This window comes from Amblyomma americanum, chromosome 1, assembly GCF_052857255.1.
Source record: "Amblyomma americanum isolate KBUSLIRL-KWMA chromosome 1, ASM5285725v1, whole genome shotgun sequence".
In the NCBI taxonomy this organism is placed as follows: domain Eukaryota; kingdom Metazoa; phylum Arthropoda; class Arachnida; order Ixodida; family Ixodidae; genus Amblyomma; species Amblyomma americanum.
Genome location: NC_135497.1, coordinates 535894833 through 535915896, shown reverse-complemented (window position 1 = coordinate 535915896; position 21064 = coordinate 535894833). Strand labels below are relative to the sequence as shown.

General features: G+C 46.3%; 1 protein-coding gene across 1 annotated transcript in view; it reads right to left on the bottom strand.

Moving 5' to 3' along the window:
* Positions 1 to 13739: 13739 nt before the first annotated feature.
* LOC144129221 (uncharacterized) overlaps positions 13740 to 21064 on the bottom strand; it is a 44911-nt gene continuing 37586 nt past the window's right edge. The window contains exons 6-7 of the mRNA XM_077663216.1: positions 17140 to 17385; positions 13740 to 13881 (exon numbers count right to left, since the gene is read on the bottom strand). Of these exons, the coding sequence (XP_077519342.1) occupies positions 13740 to 13881; positions 17140 to 17385 (388 nt within the window). The remainder of the gene's footprint in view (positions 13882 to 17139; positions 17386 to 21064) is intronic.

Here is a 21064-nt window from a genome sequence, read left to right as displayed (position 1 = left end):
TGCTGTCTTCTCGCGATCTCTTTCGTCGACCTCAATTTGCCAGTAGCCGCTCTTGAGGTCCATCGATGAGAAATATTTGGCGTTGCAGAGGCGGTCCAGTGTGTCGTCGATGCGGGGGAGGGGGTAGACGTCCTTCTTTGTTATGTTGTTCAAGCGGCGGTAATCCACGCAGAATCGAAGTGCGCCGTCTTTCTTTCTCACTAGAACAACCGGTGCCGCCCATGGGCTGTTTGAAGGCTGGATGACGTCGTCGCGAAGCATTTCTTTGACATGGTCCCAGATGGCTTGTTCTCGCGGAGACACACGGTAGGGGCTTTGACGGAGAGGTCGGACGTGTTGATCCGTTATATTGCGATGCTTGGCAATTGGCGTCTGTCGCACCTTCGGCGATGTCGAAAAGCACTCACTGTAGTTTTGAAGCAGATTGCGGATCTGGTCTTGTCTGTTCCGGTGCAGGGCTGGGTTGATGTCGAAAGTGGGCGAGTTCTCTTGGTCAGGCGGATCTTCTGCGGAGGGGTCGGAGAGGGCGAAGGAATCTCGTACGTCAGATATTTCGTCGTAGAAAGCAATCGTCGTTCTCTGTTAATATGCCGGTATTCTTTGCTGAAGTTAGTCAACAGTACTTCGGTCTGGCCATTGCGGAAATGTGCGATGCCTCTTGCGATGCTGATTCCTCGGTCTAGTAGCAACTGCATGTTCCCCTCGATGATGGCTTCAGTGTTTATAGCTTTTGTGGCGCCTACGGTCACGATAACGCTTGAACGGGGTGGGACGCTCACTTCTTCCTCCAGGACACTTAGGGCAACGTGATTTTCCCGAGTTTTCATCGAAGCGATGGCTTCGTCGGTCGAAAGCGTGATCAGCTTGGATCGCAGGTCGATGATCGCCTGATGCTCATTAAGGAAATCCATACCCAAGATCACTTCGCGGGAGCATTGCGGTAGCACAACAAAGGTCGCAGGATAGGTATGTCCTTTGACAGTCACTCGCGCTGTGCATCGTCCTGATGGCGTAATGAGGTGGCCCCCAGCGGTGCGAATTTCTGGGCCGTCCCAAGCCGTTGTGACTTTTCTGAGCTGCGCAGCGAATGTTCCATTCATCACCGAGTAATCGGCTCCTGTGTCGACTAGAGTGGTAACTTTCCGGCCGTCGATAGTCACTTCTAGGTCGGAGGTCCAGGCTCTTGCATTGCATGTCGCTCTCGGCGTCGGGTCACGGCTTCGTCGCGTATGCGAGTCACGGGTTGGGCGTGTGGTCGAAGCTTCTCTGGGTGGCGGCGTCGATTTCGAGGTAGCTTGCGTCGTGGTCGAGGTTCTCATTGTGTGCGGCGTCGGTGCAGCGAGTGTCGGTTCTTCATGCAGCGTCGCAGGTGCAGCGTCTTCATGGGGCGTGGTCGGTGGAGGATCTTCGGCGTTTAGCTCGTGAGCAACCTCACCTCCAGAGGTTGCTGCCTTTAGTTTCCCCTACGGGGGCTGGGCGACCTTCCTCGTACCGCGGCTGCGTAGCTGCGGCGTGGCGACGCAAAGCGCGAGGTTGACGGCGATGGTGAGCGCGAAAAGCGGTTCGGCGTGTACTCTTCTCGACGCAGGTACTCGTCGATTTCGTGCGGACGTTGTCCGAAGCGTGGTCGTGGGGCGTTAACGGCAAATCCTCGAAGACCGATACGTCGGTACGGGCAGTGACGAAGAATATGGCCGGCCTCACCGCAATGGAAGCACAACGGCCGGTTGTCGGAAGTCCTCCAGGCGTCGCATTTCCTGGGGCTTGAGCGTCGGTCATAGGCTGGGCGGGCGGGGGCTAGGAGGCGACGTTGTGGAACGATTGGCTCATCTCGGGGAGGACGTGGGGGTTGTCGCTGGGGCTGAGCAGTACTTACTGCAGCGGCGTAGGTCATGGCCTGGGGTTCTGTGGCCGTCGGGGTGCCAAGTGCCTGTTGCACTTCTTCCCGTACCACATCCATCAGAGTCGCTGCTTGTGGCTGTGGGGAAGATGGCAGTAATCGGCGTAGCTCCTCTCGGACGATTTCGCGGATAACTTCCCGCAAGCTGTCGCTGGTGGTGGCCGGCGTGTCCGAACGGATTGCACAGGCAGAGGAAGGGCAATTGTACTGCCGAGCTCGAACGTCGAGGGTATTCTCAATCGTGCAGGCTTTTTGCATAAACTCCTCGACTGGTTTTGGCGGCTGGCGGACGAGGCTTGCAAAGAGTTGTTCTTTTACGCCGCGCATTAAAAACTGAACTTTCTTTTCCTCGGTCATCCCGGGATCGGCGCGGCGAAATAGGCGCTTCATCTCCTCGACGTAACTGCGGACGGGCTCATTCGGAAGCTGGATCCTGGACTCCAGGAGTCGTTCGGCTCTTTCTTTCCTCACGACACTGGTGAATACCTTCAATAGTTCTCTCTTGAATAGCTCCCATGTCGTAAGGGACGACTCGTAGTTTTCGTACCACGTGCGTGCGGAGCCATCCAATGAGAAAAAAACGTGTCCAATCTTTGCCGCATCATCCCACTTGTTGAATGACGCCACGCGCTCAAATTGGTCCAACCATTCTTCAGGGTCTTCGCCTAGGGATCCATTGAAAGTTGGCGGCACCCGCGGCTGCTGCAGTATGATCAGTGTCGACATCTTTGGCGAGGTTGCAGTGCTAGTAGCAGCGTCTTTTCGCTGTCTGGTGCGGTCCGGCAGTTTCCCGAACTCAGGCTCCTCTCCCTGGAGACGTCGGCTGACTCGCTGAGCTGCTGGTTCGACCTCGGGTGTGAAGCGCTTAGGGCTGGGTTCACGACTTGAAGGGGGCGTCCGGAACATGGAAGTAACCCCGCACCTCCACCAGATGTCACGTAGTGGTGACGGCAGTCGAAGCAGCGATGAAGACGGACGAAGTCTTCTAAAAGAACTGTTTATTGGGCTGACCTGCACCCAAAATGGACTGAATCACTCGGCGGCGGCGAAGCGACAAGCGTGGTCGGCGGTCGTCGAACAGAATGCCCGCCGCTGTCGGCCGTGCTCAATTTAAAGCTGATAGTGAACATTCGAGATAAAGGGCGCAAAGTTACTAGAACATTCCGGAACAACGTAGAATCAGCTTTGCCTGGCTGCGATCAATCGAGATAAATCTAGTCGCGTCTTGCGTCGCAAACAAAGCGATAAGGTGGTGTCGCGGCAGATTTGAAAAACGAACAAACACTGCAAATATTGGCGGCATTATTACATTACTTTGTTTTTTTCACATTGAATATCTTACTGGAGCACAATTAACTAAAAATCATCAATTTCATACAAGGCAAATTATATTTCACTTTGTGCGAAAAATGCGGTGCTAGTTGTTACAAATTATCCTGTAATATGTGTGTAGAGTGTTCTCACGCCGACTGTGCCTCACAAAATTCAGTGTTATTTAATCGTTTCTGGATTTGTCCTGTGACCGCCACATTTAGGTTCATCATGACATCATGCCTCTCTTTGCAGGCTCGACGCATTGTGAGGTCATCATGCAAGAGCTGGACAAGGAATTTGAGTGCAGTAGAAAATTCCTTTTGCAAGAGGATGCAACGATTACTTCAGATATGATTGATCAGTTTACAGGAGGACAGCTTCTTTAAGCACTTTATGGATTTCTTAGCCGTGCTACAGCAGATTGCCGAGCTGTGTTGTCTAACCTGAATCATCGGCACGCAACAAACATAAAAATAAATGTACCCCACCCCAAGTTCTGCCCAGCACCCCACCACAAGTTCTGCCCAGGGCCCCAACACAAGCCCGGCACCCCACTCCAGTTCCTGACCCCTGCCAGAGCCCTGCCTAGAGGCACACCACCTCAAGCGCGTCACAGCTGCTTTGAATAAAGATCTTTTTTTTAGTACTTTTGGTTGGCTCTTTTCTTGCTTAACCTCCTGCGGGCTGGTAGGTTGAATAGTACCATGTTTGCGAAAAGTAACCAGGGTGCAATGTTTGCATCTGTGTTGTATAGGGCAGCCATTCCCTAGAGACGAGTGTTGGATTGTGAGGACATCATAGGGTTCTTACCCTACACATATTTGTCACTCCAAGCAAGATGCCAGCCATGCAGCCTGGTTACTTTCGAAGACTAAATCGAAAATGCAGGTCAGTAACCAGCAGCCGGTTTTGCATGTGCCGGTGTTCGAAAGCTGGATACCATTATTCGAAAGCTGGGTACCAATATTTGAAAGTTGCATGCCAGTCCGAGACCTCTACTGGTCCAGGTTGCAGAAAGCTGGATGTCATTGTTCGAAAGCCGGACACCAATGTTCGATGGCTGGATACCAATGTTAGAAGGCTAGATGCAAACGTTCGAAACTTGGATGCCGATGTTCGAAAGCTGGATGCCAATCTGAGACCTCTACTGGCCCATGTCGCAGAACGAACGACAGACCTACTTTGGCCCCTTGATCGGCCGTACGTTGGCCCTAAATTGGCATGAAAGTAGGGCCAATGTGTTAAAATCGTAGCGCTCAGCGTAATGCCTGTGTAGGACCGATGTTCGTGCCAATTGTTGCCAATAATAGCCCAACATTCGACCAATGCTGTTGTGCTGCCTGGGCTGGGGATCTTTAACGTGCACTGACATCGCACAGCACACGGGTGCCTTTCGCCTCCATCGAAACGCGGCCGGCTACTCCGGCTCCGGGTTCGAACCCGACCGCTGTGGTCGCAGATGACAACTGGAGTGACTGTAACAATTAGGTTGGCATGAACGGAAAGGCTCGGTAAACGTTGTGATAAGCGCAAACTGTGCACACGGACACTTACCCTCATTGGCCGTGGGCGCTGCGAAGAGCAGATTGCGAGGAGAGGGAAAGAATTCATCCAGCAGTCCTGTCCAATATTCGCTCGCATGTCTGCAAATCTCTAAAAGGTTTACACTAGATAAATAATTCGCGTGAGGCTCACCCTGAAGGTTCTCTGCTCTGCAGAAGATGTCACGCTGAGTGACGTACGCCTCCTCTCTCTGCTCATAGTCGGCGTCATTCGTGGAGCAGTCGTCCCGCTGTTGCTGGCACATTGAAGTCCGCGGCAGAGAGCTGCAGGCAGTAATATCAATAAAATTCAAATAGATTGATGTGACGTGAAAGATCTCCACGTTTCGAGCTTATTGATTTATTCAGTCGAAGCAAAAGCTCATGAAGGAAGTTAGGAAAGGAGGGCTCACAGAAAAACTCTCAGGAAGACCACGAGTGAAAAAAATGCAGAGAACTCACGATTTTCAAATAGCTTAAAATGTCTTATCTTAAGAAAATACAGTAAATTGCTAAGTAAGCAAATTAGCTGTGTATACATAGCGTACAAAATACAACTGACGTTTAGAAACTGCAAACAATGCAACATGGCGCAATTCAGTACAAGAAGCCAATTGTAATATTGGCGGTAATAACTCCATCAGGACACTGTGTTCTCTAGGAGATATCCAAACCCTGTGGTGCCGTTCGTGTAACCATTTTTTTCAGTTTGCGCAATCTGGCATCGCAGCTTAAACTGTTGCAGTTACGGTCCCAGGTTGTGGATGTTAGTCAACTACTGTGCTAACACGAGGCCACCAAGCTCCTCAGTGCTGCACCTTAGCCCTACTTCCATGCTGCATGTTTTTTTAATGACGTTTCCATTCAGCTCGATAACTGCCCACGTTCTACATAATGGCCTGACATAACTATACTCATGGACATGCAAGATGTTGAGAAGTGCATTTTGATCTCCCAATTCTTTTCTTCCTCTCAATCGCGCTCAGTGTACCGCAGCTCACTGTGAATGCTTCCTAACCGACATAATCGGCCTTAAAGAAAAAGTGTATCACTTTTTGTAAATTTCGCAATATTGAAGGATTCGAATCTACAGAGGCTGTAGGTGAAGCATGCGAAGTGTTTTTGCATTAGCATTTAAAATAGTGACGTAATCGACGATCGAATTTGGCGCTTCTCCTCAAAGCTTTGGAGGAGTGAGGGGAAGTTCAATATGACGTCACGAAAGGCATGATTTCATATTACCGCTGCCGTCAGCCACACCCTGCCGTGCCTCGTTGGATGCTTCCAAACAACGCTCGGCGGGCTCTGCATTCGGTGGCATCGTCTTTTTTTTTTGTAGCGCAAGCTAGACGTACTGGCCGAGGTTCAACAGTTTCATGTGCATCCTAGAGAGCCGTGCTGCGCATGCGTGAGGAGTAGTGACGTCACAAAGGCTAATAAAAAAGTTCTGTGTCGAGGCTGGGATCTAACCAGGGCCTCTGGCGTTTGAGGCGGAGACGCTACCACTCCGCCACGACGGCTCGATGTTTAACCATGAATAAAGCCGCAAAATAAATAAGCACAAGGTATCCGACATAAGGAAGTTTAATATGGAGAGAACCGAGCATGCTCGAAAGAACGGAGGTAGCCTAATACCCCTGTCACACGGGCACTTTCGATCCTCATTGAGTCAATGCTCATCGAACTCAATGCAGATCGACGGTTGTCACACGGCCACTTTCAAGCGCAATCGAGCTCGATCCTGCTTGACTCGATGCCGATTCCTCAAGAGTGCTTGAGGTTCCAAGCACAATCGAAAACACTCTCGCTCTCATGAAGCTATAAAAATAAACACACGTTAACAAAACCAAACCACAATTGTTGTCGTTGTAATTGATTAAAATGTAATACAGAACATTTTTCTGGTACTATGCCTGCTTATATGCAAACATTTGAAAATAATCTCTACACCACGCTCCAAGCTTCGCCGTCAGTGTAAACAAAGATGGCGTCCTCCTGCTCGTCGGCGCGGAAACTATGGTGGCTGTATACGGAAACTGTGGAGCGAGCGCGAGGCAGCCGCTCTCATCGACTGCTGGCAGGACCGCCTAAATAATTTGCGGCGCCAGAAGAGAAACGCCGCAGTCTATGCAGAAATCGCGGAGGCGTTGCGGGCCCTCGGGTTGCATCGCACAGCAGCAGAGGTGCGCCACAAAAACCTGGCGTAGATACGCAATGTACAGATTTGGCTACGGATTTGGCTGCCGCTGCCCCCGACTGCACAGTGTTGCCGGACATCGCCATGTAATGGCTGTCGGCGGAACATTTGGCGCCACCTAACACACATGAGGGAAACTTCTCAATGAGCATTGAAAATGCCCGTGTAGCACCGGATGTTTCGAGCGTGCTCGAAAATCTCGATGCAGATCGAGCTCAATGAGGATCGAAAGTGCCCGTGTGACAGGGGTATAAAAGCGGTGAAGAGGAAACTAGGCTTAGGGGAGAAACCAGATGTATGCGTTAAGAAACAAGGAGGGCAATGCCATTAGCAATACGGATCAGATAGATAAAGTAGCCGAAGTAGCCGAGCTGGGTGGAGCGCATATGGCAGGTTCTCTCATATCATGAATGGCAGTTTACCAATATCCCCCAATAGAAAAGCCTACAACAGCTGCACCTTACCGGTACTCACCAACGGGGCAGAAACGTGGAGGCTAACGGAAAAGGGTTCGGCTTAAGTTAAGGACAGCCTGGTGAGCTATGGAAAGGAAAATGATAGGTGTAACGCTAAGAGACCGGAAGCGGCCAGAATGGGTGAGGGAACAAATGCGTGTAAATTACATTCTAGTCGAAATCAAGAGGAAGAAATGGGCTTGGGCAGGGCATGTAAAGCGCAGGCAAGATAACCGCTGGTCCTTAAGGGTAACGGAGTGGATATACCACATCTAGCTGATTAGAAGGTGCATTTTTTTCTTTAATCGGCTTAAAACAAGCTAAATGTTTATTAGATGCAGGTTTCCTTCCGCTTTTACTCTTGCTTTTTATTGAGGACCAAACACAAGCGGGAAAACCCTGCGCGCATCGCACCAACATCAATGAAATTCTGCTTATCTATGCCCCTCCAGTATTGTACTAGCGTACTAGAATAGTACGAAGCACACAAGGCACGGTCATTCAATGTTGTGCATTGCAGCTGACATATTCGCCGAATTGGACGTTGTTGCCTTGAGGCAGTACTAAGATTATTTTCCAGAGGCTGCGCTCTGTAATGTATAGCTTCGATGTTCGTTACAAATTCACCAGAGAAACAGCTAAAGAAAAATGTTTGCCGCGATTACGAGTCGTAGTGCTCAGTTATCAGGAAAACAAAAAACATAGTTTATCTGAACATAACCAGCATTATATGTTCTTCCCGAACTTTGAAATTTAATGCATATACACTTGATACATGAGGTTTTCTGTTGTCATGAAACCGTAGCGCTAAACAGTTGTTTACTTCAAATCCAAAGAAGGTCGGATTGTTGAAAAGGCTGTTTTCAATTCAGCCGGTCTCATTGCAGAGGAGAAAACGTCAAGCTTTTGCTTAGTCTACACGCGCTGGAACTGCAAAGCTTTTTGCTTAAGTGTGTACCAAACTACTCTATAAGCGGACCTTTATATCTTGTACGTCTCAGCAGTGTGGTAACGCGTAAAGTCTGAAAGCGCAAACGGAGTGATTCTTCGGAGACATTAGGTGAAGTTGCGCCACAACAGAGAGCGTCATGTGCACATTATTTCAAGTTTTGCTTTTACAATAGACACCTTTAGCGTACCGTGTTACAGTTACCGTGAACGAAGTACCGAGAGCCCGCCCACCACCGGCTTAAGTTTTACACAACAATATGGTTTATTCAGTGACACTCTCCAAATAGTTTTAGTAGGCTGATTTTCCCCACACAGAATGTACCACCCTTGCTTCCATAATGCACTCACTATCACCATGCCAAAAGAGTGGCCGAATGGAAAAATGAAGTAATTTAGAAATGTAGGAACGTCATTGATTTATGGCTTACTGGAGTTCAACGTCCCAAAGCGATTCGGGCTATGAGGGACGCCATAGTGAAGGGAACCGGAAATTTCAACCACCTTGGCTTCTTTAATGGGCACTGACATCGTACAGTATACGGGTCTCTTCAATTTCGCTTCCATTGAAATTCAACCGTCGCGGCCAGGTTCAAACCCGTGTCTTTCAAGTCAGCATAAAAAAAATAAGGAACACAATGCAACAAACCACATGAAAATCCAAAGAAGCTATTGTCATGCTGTGCTTTCTGCAAAATGTTTATTCCGGTTAAGAAACAGTTTTGAGAAAACTGGCATTTTCACAGGGGTTTCTGCCAGTTTTTTGCTACCTCCACTCACAAAAACATTTTATAAAGTAACTTCTGTGCTGTTTTCGCAGAAAATTTTTCCAACATAATTAGAAAGACCTTATAGACACAAGAACTGGTTGTTTTTCTAAAATCCTTTTTTTAAGATTTTCGTGACTTGAAAATTCTGTACCCCGCAATGGTGATGGGAGCTACTGCCTAACTGACACAACCCAAAATATGGGCTAGGCCTGTAAGTGTCTATTACAGAGGCTCTGAAACACCTTCTGAGAAGAGTATGTGATCTCGCTAAATCAGCTACATTCCGCTGCCATGAACACTGAGCTAAGTAATACACTTCTACATGCTGCATAGAACCCAAAACGTACACACGTCGACGAGCCCTTTCCGACAACTTTTTACCATTTTCACACCCTCCTATGTGACACGCTCATGCGTAATTCTGTTCAGAGATGGCTATTGGTTAGATTTTTTTCAGGCGTCACACTGTTATCATGGCCACGGCCAGTCAGCAGAGTCGCCTCAACCTTTGAGTGCGCGAAAAGTAATGATAGGCGAGGGAAAGGCGCGAAGATGCTGACATTCAAATTTTGACTACAGATAACTCGTCTTCTAAAAAAAGCATTAAAAATTCTTGCTGGAGGATATTCATAGGGTAGCGTTGTTTAACATCCTAGGGATACCGCATCTTTAATGAGAGCCCCTTCCAGAGTCCCTTTAAACAGATGTGCCAAAATGGGTGCTACTTCAAAAAGACACATTCTTTTGCTCCAAGACAATGCTGCTGCCATCTCGGATCACATTAGTTGCACAGAAGCTTCTGCCAACTACCGCCCCCAACTTGTGCTTTGAGATGGTTTAAAATGAACTGTTAGTATCTACAGCACAAAACTCTGTAGCATCGCTTTTACAGTACAATTACTGATGCAACAGGAAGTGCCATTTCAGCCAAAATAGCTAGAGCCGGAAAGACAGGTCAGCTGCCATCACGCAGAAAGAGAGAGAAAGACCTTGTTTAAGCTCAAACCAAGTAATCCTCCACCGCCGCTGCCAACAGAAGCCACCCACGCCACCAGTGTGGAGGAGGGGGATAGCAAAGCTTTAGACAGGAGAAAAGGATGTGCTCCACAATTACATATAGAGCAGGGAAGTTGGGACAAGGGGAACAGAGTGGTAATGGCACACGCATAGACATGGCATAGTTTGATGGCCCGAAAGCTGTGTGCTTGTTCTCTGGTGAGGTAAGGGTGAAATTGGGGGGGGGGGGGGGGTTGCAAAGAGAGCCATAGTCGCTAGTAGTATAGTTTGAGGGTCTTGTAGCAACGGGGCTTTCCTGCTATGGGAGCACCGATGCCCAGCTGCTAATCTCATGGGCAAAATAATGAACCTCCCTAGTTTCTAATAATCCGTGCATGACCTACACCACACCGACCGTGGCAGAGAGGAGGGAGAGAGTGTAAGTTAGATCGTCGTGAAGTCATGTCACAAAGTGCCTGGACCGCCACCATAGACTCCAAAGAAAATGCAATACAGGGAAGAGGGGCACTCGCCCCGGTGGCTCAGTGGTTAGGGCGCTCGGCTAATACGGAGTTCCCGGGTTCGAACCCGACCTCAGCGGATGCGTTTCGATGGAGGCGAAATGCTAAGGCGCTCGTGTGCTGTGCGATGTCAGTGCAGGTTAAAGATCCCTAGGTGGTCGAAATTTTTCCGCAACCCACCACCATGGAACCTCTTTCTTCCTTTCTCCTTTCACTCCCTCCTTTATCCCTTCCCTTACAGCGCAGTTCAGTTGTCTGGGGATATGTGAGACAGATACTGTGCCATTTCCTTTCTCCAAAAAAAAACAACCTACGTACCAACCAACAGGGGAGAGGGGGTGAGCTGTTGTGTGGCCACTAGCTCAAGGGTTAAAGGGGAAGTAGAACAGAAGCAAGGCCCAGCAGTGGAGGGGATAGGAAGGTAGACGGGGTGAACACCAAGAGAAAAGCGGCAGAGCCATGAGCGAAACAGTACCTCTGCGTTAGGAACTCAAACCAGTCAGCAGCACGAGTCAAAAGTGAACATACTCATTTACTGGAAACTTCCAGAATACAGGCACAGGAGCCACCATTATGGCTGTTCATCGGCATGGGAATAATGAAAAGTAAGAATGGACCGTAGCCAACAGTGACCAAAGGTAAGGGGGACAGATGAGAAGAGGAAGTTTGCTAGGATAGAGATTCATCATATTTTTATACACATTAAAAAATGATTTCCATGTATTTGTGGTTATGTTGAAGTTTGTTACGAGAGCAAAAACCACAGTTATTACGACAAAATTGTAATTAAAAATGAGTTTTTCTTTCTTCACACTCTTGCAAACTCATGACTACAATGAAAAGGACTCAGGAATCACTGGCTGGAAGTTGACTGGAAGCCTGTGAGGCGGCTTCCAGTCAGCTTCCAGTCAGTGACTGCACAGTCCTTTTCATTGTCTTCACAAGTTTGCAAGAATGTCAATAAAGATAAAGCCTGTGAGGCAGCTTGCAGCCACCACCACAATCACAGTTTCTGTGAGATAGAAGCATGGTGACAATTACTGTACTTTAGCCTTTTCATCCTTATACAAGCCCCGTTTCTGGCCAAAGTAGACCTTTTACAGCTGCAGAACAGAGAACGCAATTGATATGGGCATAAAATAGACTCTCAATTCAAGCTTCAAGGGGCCAGAGATTTTTGTTTGAATCATGAGTGCACCTTAATATGACCCATGACTAAATGTGATTTGCTTTATGGACATCTATGCATACATATAGCAATAACTACTTCACCACGCGAATGTACCTAAATACTTTAGCACAACATAAAATATAGGTGAAAGACACTCATGTCTTTTACTCAACCAGCAGCCTCTGACTGGTTGTATGGTTGAGAAAAGTTAACAGTAATGCTCCGGTTTCCCAATAGAGTAAAACTGTTTTAATTGGGACCTCAAAGGACTAAAAAAAAGGTCTAAATCATTTCAAGTTCTGATAGCTCAATGGTTACAAAAAAAAACCTTTCAGAAAGCACTTTTGCTAAGCAGAAAAATTAACTGATGAAAATATAAGTAATGGGCGCCTGCTTCTTAGTGAAAACTGCGCAGCAATAACGATTTTTCGCAATTCTCTTATTCTGTCATGATGCACTGCATCCCCACTGTCGTGAATATTAAAGTAGAACTGCTCCAAAATACGAACGCCTTCCGTGGCCTCTTTCACAGGTGCGACACAGTAGCTTTGGAGCCATCATACAAAGAGCAGCTCCTGATGACCACACATATGCGGCGCACATAACCGCGTGGAGGTAAGCAAGGGCAACACATTTGCACCAGAGCACCAAAACGCCTAAAAAGTAAGAAAGACCTGCAGTGCATCAATCAGCGTTCAAACCAACGGGCCGTTGGCCTTAGCTCACTAGGCGTTAAGAGGCGTTTCGAGACGACGCAACTTACGGCGCGAAAGCTCAACTTCAAAAATTCTTTCCTCGCTTTAATGGGGGATGCGACCTTTGAAAACCGAAAAATCGCGAAAAAGTCGATTTAAAAAAAAAGGACATATTCCGGTTGTATGCGTTATAAACTACCTTTTCTGTAATTATCAATGTCTATTTCGTCGTTAAAATATTGGCAATTAAATATATAATAAAGCCACGGCGGCCCCCGAGCCGCGAGCAAGCGCCGGAAATGCCCCAACTACGCGCGCGCGCCTTTCCTCTCCCGTTCAACCGAGCGCCGCCATTTTATCCTGGTTTTGTTCGTGAATTATTACGCATTTTTTGCTGCTGGCGGTGGCAGTGGCGGCAGCATGGTCGAGGCGTGACTAGCTTTTAAATGGGGGCCTCGCGGAAGCTTTCGAGTTTCCCGCGTCTGTAATCTGAGGCTACGATTGGGCCAAGCGCGCTCTCTTTGAGAACGTGGGGGAACGGGCGGCTGCTATTGGCTGCTGCGCATGCTGATGCGATGGTCTCCGCCGGCTGCCCCGTGTGCGTCGTCTACTGCGGCTTCTTGCTCTCCTTGGTGCGGTGCATTCGCCTTTCGCCATTTTTGCTATCGCCGTCTTTACAGTCTGTAGCCATGCCCTTTAACAGTTTCGTGCAGCCTGTTCATTGCTGCGTGGTCGATCACAATGCCTGCGACGAAATTCAAAACGCGACACGCGTTCGGTGCACGGAAGCATTCTATGAGGTCCATCCGCATGGCGAAGTGCGCTGCCGATGACTGCACCAACGCTTCCAGCATTCTAGGATCTGCTACAACGGTACAAGACGAATGCGTCGCCGCATCCAGCAACCTACTACCTTCTGCCTCATCGGCACAAGAATGCGTGGTTTCAAGTGCGCCTGGTGACCCGAGCCCATCAACATCAGCGACCACGGCCTTCAGCTTCAGTCTTGCATCTCCTCCTAAGGACGATAACGCGTCGTCCACCGTTTGCTTGAAAACATATTTCTTTACACCCGAGGAGACAGGCGGCGGAGGCACAACGTGCTGTCATTCAGGACCAACTTGGAGCCATGCCAGCCACACACAGAAGGTTCCAAGCCATGGCACCCGATCCTGGACCCGCCAGCGCTACAACTGAAGGCGGGAATATTTGCCTTGTGCAAATGGATGCGCTAGGCGACCTGCTCTCCAGCACCTTGTGCCAGCATTGCCTTGCAAGTGGGCTGAAAATTCACGAATGCACCAAACTTGGACTGGCAACAAAAGTTGAGTTGATGTGCCCCTGTTGTGAGCTTGTTGCGAGTGCGTGGAATTCTGCGCGCCAGAACAAAGGACAGGCTTTTGAAGTCAATTTTCGAGCAGTTATGGTGATCAAACAAATAGGGAAGGGCCAGACACCTCTCAATGACTTCTGCGCAGCAGTGAACGTGTCGCACAGAGGTCTTCACCATTGGACTTCACCATCAAAAGAACCTGAAGAAGACCTTCCAGGACCTAGAGGCTAAGTGCATTGAAACTTTCTACGCCGAATCTGCAACTGTGGTAAAAGCCTACAATCAGGTGAACCCAGGCTTTTCCAGGGACATTACTGTCATTTATGATGGGACCTGACACAAGCGTTGCCACACGTCCCACATTGGAGTTGGGGCGATCATTCAATAATACACGGGCCTCATCTTGGATGTTGTAGTCTTATCAAACCAGTGCATTGGTTGTCAGATAGGACCGAAATCTGGGGACTCGGACTCCTTAAGCTGGCATGAGAATCATGTGTGCCAAAAAAACAATGATGCAAAATCCGGGAGGATGGAGGTAGAGGAAGCCCTGATTCTCTTCGCACGTTCTGTCAGCAAACACAACCTTCGTTATGTAACACTTGTGTCTGACGATGACAGTTTCACTTTCTCTGCCCTTGTACAAGAGCATGGTTATGGCCTTGTTCCCATCGTAAAATAAGAGTGTCGGAACCACGTCCACAAAAGGATGGGGACTGCACTGCACAATCTTTTCCAAAAAAGTCGGAAGCCATTAGGAGGCAAGGCTTACCAACCATTGACAATTTAACAGGCTACTATGGCTGGGCCTTCAGGAGCACTTCTAATGGTGTGGCTGCCATGCAGCGTGCGGTGATGGCATCGTACCACCACATCACTTCAATTGAAGCGGCGCCTCATCATGAACTTTGTCCTAAGGGTGCCGACTCATGGTTGCTGCGGCAAAAGGAGCAGCCCAGCCGAAATATATGTACAATTTTCCAAGCTACGTTGCTGAGGCTGTACTGCCTATATATGAGCGCCTCTCGCAGGATTCTCTGATCCGACGCTGCCTGGGAGCGAAGACTCAAAAAGCTTCAGTCTTTTCACTCAGTCCTGTGGTCCCTGATGCCCAAGGACCAATACGCATCATTAATTGCTGTGAAGACAGTACTGCATGAAGTAGAGCTAAGGTAAAATGCTGGATGCTGCAAGGCTACAAAAGAAGTCTCTGTGTTGAGGGGGGTGGGGGAGGGGGCTCACGCCTGGCCACCTAGCCATCCAACGAGCGGCTGAGAAAGATACACTGTGCATGGGAAAGGCTGAGAAACAAAATGAAGTGAAAACTCAGAGGCAGCAAAAAAAGGAAGAGCACAGAGACAGCTCCAACTATTCAGCAAGATCGTTTTAGACGTAGAAATATCTCAACTTTCAAGGGCCATTTTCTCGAAATTATTTTTTTTCTTGTATGGCTGCTCATTCCAGCATACCTCAGAAACTACTCATCAATTTTTCATGTGGTTTTCTTTTTATGCTGTACATAAATAAATTTTAGAGGGCAAGAACAGCCCATTTATTGAAGATATTTAGTTTGGAATTGTTGATAAATAAAATTTGGTTAATTAGTGCAGGTCTAAATAGTAATTAAATTCAATGCTGTGCGAAAATTTTTTACAGAAGAAATTTAGAAGGACCTTGTTACCCGAGGTGCCTATACAGGAATTGTCATAATTATTTCACAATGCCAACACATTCTGCAAATTCTCCTGGCTTGTCCAAAGAACCCAAGTAAGCCACCTCGATATACTCCTGAAACTTAAGAACCATTGGGAACAACTCTATGAAACTTAGCAATTCTTCAGATGTTTATGTTGTAAGCCTACGATGAAAATTTCATCAAATTACCTCAAGAAAAAAAGCTGGTGTTCTCTCAATCTTCTAAGACAGTTTTCTAAGAATCAATCTTTTGCCTGGTGCGGTTGCTAGGGCAAGCCATATCTTGGGAACGATTTATCAGTATTTCATGGGGTTTATTCTATACTATAGCTAAATAAATGTACGAGGGCAAGACAAGCCCGTTTCTTAAAGATACTGTCTCTGGAATTTGTAGTAAACAAATAAATTTAGATTAAACAGGTTTGTTAAGAGGCTAATTTTAGGGCTGTGCTAAAATTTTTCAGCAAACAAATTTAGGAAAAAGACTCGTCTTGCCCTGGGGTACCTATCCAGGAATGACTATGCTGAATTTCACAGTGCCAGCACATTTTGCAAATTCTACAGGCATGTCCCAAGGAACCCATGTAAACCACTTTGACACACTCTTGTAACTTGAGAACTAGTGAACACAGCTCCATAAAACTTGCTAGTCTTTCAGATGCTTGTGCTACAAACTTATCCTGAAACTTTTATCTAGCTATCTCAAGAAATAAAAAAGTTGATGCTCAATGGTAGCCTTCCCCTTAAGCAAAAATTAAATCAATAAAAATTTCGAAAGTGAAAAGCAATAAACTGTACCACGTAACCCACTATTGTTTGTATTTTTACTTGTGCCACCTCAGGGTCAAATTAACGAGTATTTTTGGCTCAAGACACTTTTTGCAACTTCAGTATTTTTTTTTACTTTCGATTTACGCAGTTTCATCACCTTTAACATTTCGCATAGGCACTAGACATCTTGAGAAACAAAATGGCTATTTCCGAATTTCCGAGAGCAATTTAATATTTAAATCAAAAAACGACAAAAATGGTACATTTTCATACTTCTTTCGATTTTTTAAATATATTAGGCCGTATAAAGCTACATGCTCCGAATTATATCAAAACCCAAAATTGCGCAAATGTCAATGAAAAAAAAAAATTGCGCACTGCCTGGTTTCTCACCTTTTCTAAATAATCAAACTGCCCTCATCTCACGAATAAAATTTTTCCGCCAAAAATATTTCAGGCTTTGATTATGCACATTTGGATAAACTTCCATAAATTTTTTGGAACAAATTGAAAGAAGGGCTGTAACTTTTGGCGTGGAAATGCCGGACCTAATGTACGTGACCTCGGCCATTGCTTTTTCGCGTGCCGGGAGAGTTGGAACAAGCCAAGAAGTTTCAATTCAGCGATTTTAAGAGATTCTGCAGTACGAATTAGGTGCCTTTAGAATGCATTGAAAATATAGCTAGCCAACCAAAATTTTGAAAGTTATCTGAATTAACCGACAGCTCGAATTACCGCGAATCTACTGTACTTCAATTTGTGCTCAATGTCCTTTCATGCGGCACAAATAAGGGCGCAACTTATAACTGCCACGAAGCGTAAGGTTTCTCACCTCTGTGGGAATATGGGGAGAGCCTGTTTGGCCTGCTGCATCGTGGACGAGTAATGGGAGGCCCCCTCAAGCCTGGCCAAAAGCTCCCTGTCTCTTTGGTGCTGAAACTCGCTGGAAACAGCGAGCAGCTGTCCGGTCATGATGTCATACACGACACGCTGTGAACTTGCGCGAGTGGCTTCAGTCTCTACGCCAGTCTTCTTCTCTCGCATCGTCTGGAAAGTGCGCTGCATTTGAAACGACCGTCTGAGGAAAAGAAGAAAAAGTGATCTTTCACAAATAAATTAACGATTTGGAGAGAAAAGAATGGTTACACATGAATTACGAGCACAAAAGACCACATGGTGCGATAAAATCACTAAAGGATCTATGACAAACTGTGTCAAAGCCTTCTTTTTATCTGCGCCAACTGAAATTCTGGTTGCACGTTTGCAGAGTTCCTAGGCCATGTTAAATATTTGTAACGTGTAGCAGCCAAACCAATAAACCATCACTACTGAATAACGCACGAATACCAATAATTGATTGCACTTCACCACTATTTTGACATGCTGCACAGTTATTCGCATAGTGCAGCATGTAGTACTTTTGTGACACAAGCATGCACTGCTTAAGTGTTAGCAATTTTCTCTTCTTTATCTTGAGTGGCTGAGGTATGAGTGTAGGATATATAACACAGCGAATTCGAGGCGAAAAAAATGCCATCAGGAAGAAAATGCCACCAGGGGCAGATGCAGTCCCTATCCACCTTACCCAGGGGACCAGGATAGGGCGGCCACATGTGGAACAGGACAACGCTAATTGCGGATAAGTTGAGAAAGGGCTTAGTAGTGCAGTGGATGTGATTGGGTAGTTGCCGATGATGACGGCGACAATGCTGATGGTGACAACTAAAAGCTTACGATCATAAGACTTTACATTTTAAATATACGTGTGCCACCACTGGAAGAGGCCCCTAAGAAGTGGGCTTCCTCTACCTTGAAGCAAGACATGAATATGCACGGAAGCTATGTACATGACGCTGTCTACTCAGTTGTGTACGCTGTAACAAGCTCATTGTCACGGGCCAAAATAGAGCCCTCACACAAGTTCACCTTAAGAGCAGCTGGCCCAAGCAAGCACGAACGGACCTGTGACAGTGCTATGACAGTATTATAAAAACAAGTGCCACAGAAATTTATTTATTTATTTATTTATTTATTTAGCAAATACTGCCGGCCTGTGTTACAGGCCTTAGGCAGGAGTGGGGTACAAACATATTGATAAAAATAACAAGTACATTGCAAAAGAAGCAGATAGCGAACAGAGCAAAAACCAGTACATACAACATAAAATCGATTACAAAGACATAGAACATATAATGACATCGATCCTGGCAGCAAACGAAGGCATCGGACTTGGCCCAAAACAAGGATACATAAGAGCCCTATACATCCTTCAGAGCTTGTAAAAATAAATCCACCGATTCGCAATTGACAACATCAGCAGGTAAACCATTCCACTTAATGATAGTATGGGGAAAGAACGAATACTTAAATACATTAGTTTTGCATGAAAACGCGGCAACTTTCTTAGTATGGTGAGAGCGTGTAGGGTGTCGAGATGTGTGCTCAACTAAAATTATTTGAAATAAACGTCACTTACAAGAGATTTTTGAATAATGGAAAGTTAATTCTGAAAGCATCTAGGAAGACACACACCAAACCTTGCTGTCAGCACGGTGACCCAGTTCGGCACCACAGGACCGCATCATCTCCTAATCCTTCCTGACAATTATCCACGCTTCACAATTTACCTTTCGTAGCCATTCCTGTTAGTCGACATTGCAACTGAGCTGAAAAACATGTCATGAGTGCTGTGCCATACAACAAAGTCCACTTGTTGTACCGTTTACACAGTAACATAGATATGTGACAAACCACTGGCCTGCCTTTGCGTATCAAGAAGCTCAAAGTCACTCTAAACTTCAGGCACCTTTGATACCTTGTGCTGGCTTAAAATCCACCATTAAAAACGAAAGCAAATGCCCAACACGACAAGGATAACACCAAGCACCGTAAGCATTGCAAGAAGACTCACAACCAAGAGGACAAAAGAACTTCATGGCCCCTTCTTACAAAGGTATTGCAGCAGCCAGACTAGTTATCAGAGAGGAGAAAAAATCGAAGGCATTCAAACTACAGCTGGCTGTATAAGATAGTAGATGAAGAGAGATTGGGGAAAAAGAGCCTGATCACCCAAACATGTGGGCTTGAAAGAAAGCATGGGGGTATGCTGTTGTTTGCCCGACGAATGCAGCAAAAATATAACTTGAACAAGCTTCTCAAACAAATGGGCTTTTGCAATATGCTTTGCCAAGCACCATTAATCCAAACGAGTTTCAGTTAAACAGCTTCAAATACATGGTTCAGTTCATTTAAATAGAGAACATTGAAGAACTGCTTGGGGCTTCAGATTTTCCTCCGGTTCATGAACCACTCAACGTTCAACTCAGGTGAGCCAGCTGTCATTTAAGCAAACAATTCTTTAAAGCGCCCTGAGGTTTCTTTAAGTTGCATTTCACAGTGCACATCATGCCTAAGAATTCCATACTTCCCACAAAGTTCTGAAAAAATGGTTTTCTTCTTTCTTAGAACTCCAGCATCCAGTAAGCTTTCACTGAGAAAAGTTGAATAGATGCTAACTGGTGTCGCATTTTACGTTTAAGGAGGGAGACTGCTCTTAAAGAAAAAAATTTTTGTTTCTGCACCAAATTTAATCAAAATGCACACCCTTGACTAGTCTCTTGTGCTGATTCAAAAAATATGATTGTTTTTATGATAGGTACATTAGTTCTTAATATAAGTTTAAATAACACCCTACCATTAACAGGAACAATGAAAAGGTAGCGCACACCATAAAGGGTCACAAATGGCACTTGGTTAGACTCTAGAAAAAAAAAGAAGCAATGCTAGACACAGTTCAATCTTATCATCATAGGTGGTTTTAAAAGACATTGAAACTCAAGGTACAAATACTGCCTAAGGGGCAATCAATTAGAGCAATTTAAAAAATTTCTGAACCTTAATTAAAAATTCTGCTCAAAACATCGCGTGGTCTGCACACCTAGCTGCATGCTAAAAGAATTATGCTCCTATCTGCCATAGATGCTCAGATATGATAGTTAAGGATTCATTTTGAGAAAAACAAAGTGTCATTCCCGGCAAAATAACTGAAATTTCGGATGCCTCATTTTTAGGACATGCTTGATAATAAACCACTCCACGTATCTGTCGCATATATCGTTGGACACCTGAACCGTGCCGTAAGGGAAGGGATAAAGGAGGGAGTGAAAGCAGAAAGGAAGGAGGAGGTGCTGTAGTGAAGGGCTCCGGTATAATTTCGACCACCTGGGGATCTTTAACGTGCACTGACATCGCACAGCTAACGGGCGCCTTATTATTCTGACTTTTTCACGGCACCGCGAAATGGCCCATAGAGCCAATGTACAAGAGCGCTTAAAATTTCGGACGCACCGCAACTGACTGCTCACTTTTTCGGGCCTTGTTCGCACTCGCCCCCAATATCAAAGCCGCCATATACCGTAAAAAGCCGCATATAATATGAGCATTATTTCCCAAAATTAGTGTCCTAAATTTCTGCCTGGTACTATTTGCGGATTCAAACAAAAATTTTCGAAGTTGCTCTAAGTTTTGGTTTCGTTATTGCGGCGTGAATACGGCTTGTCTTTGCTGTTGACGCGTGGCTACGGCTTGGCTTCGTTACTCTCGAAAAACGGGCCGGCGTTATTTCTACCAGGTATAAATAACGGAAAGCCAAGCCAAATCGTTATTCCGACCTGGTCGTAATAACGAAAGCGTTATTTTCACCTATGGATTATAGATTGGCTTGGCGTCATTTGTGATTTCCGGATCGCGGTCGTGCG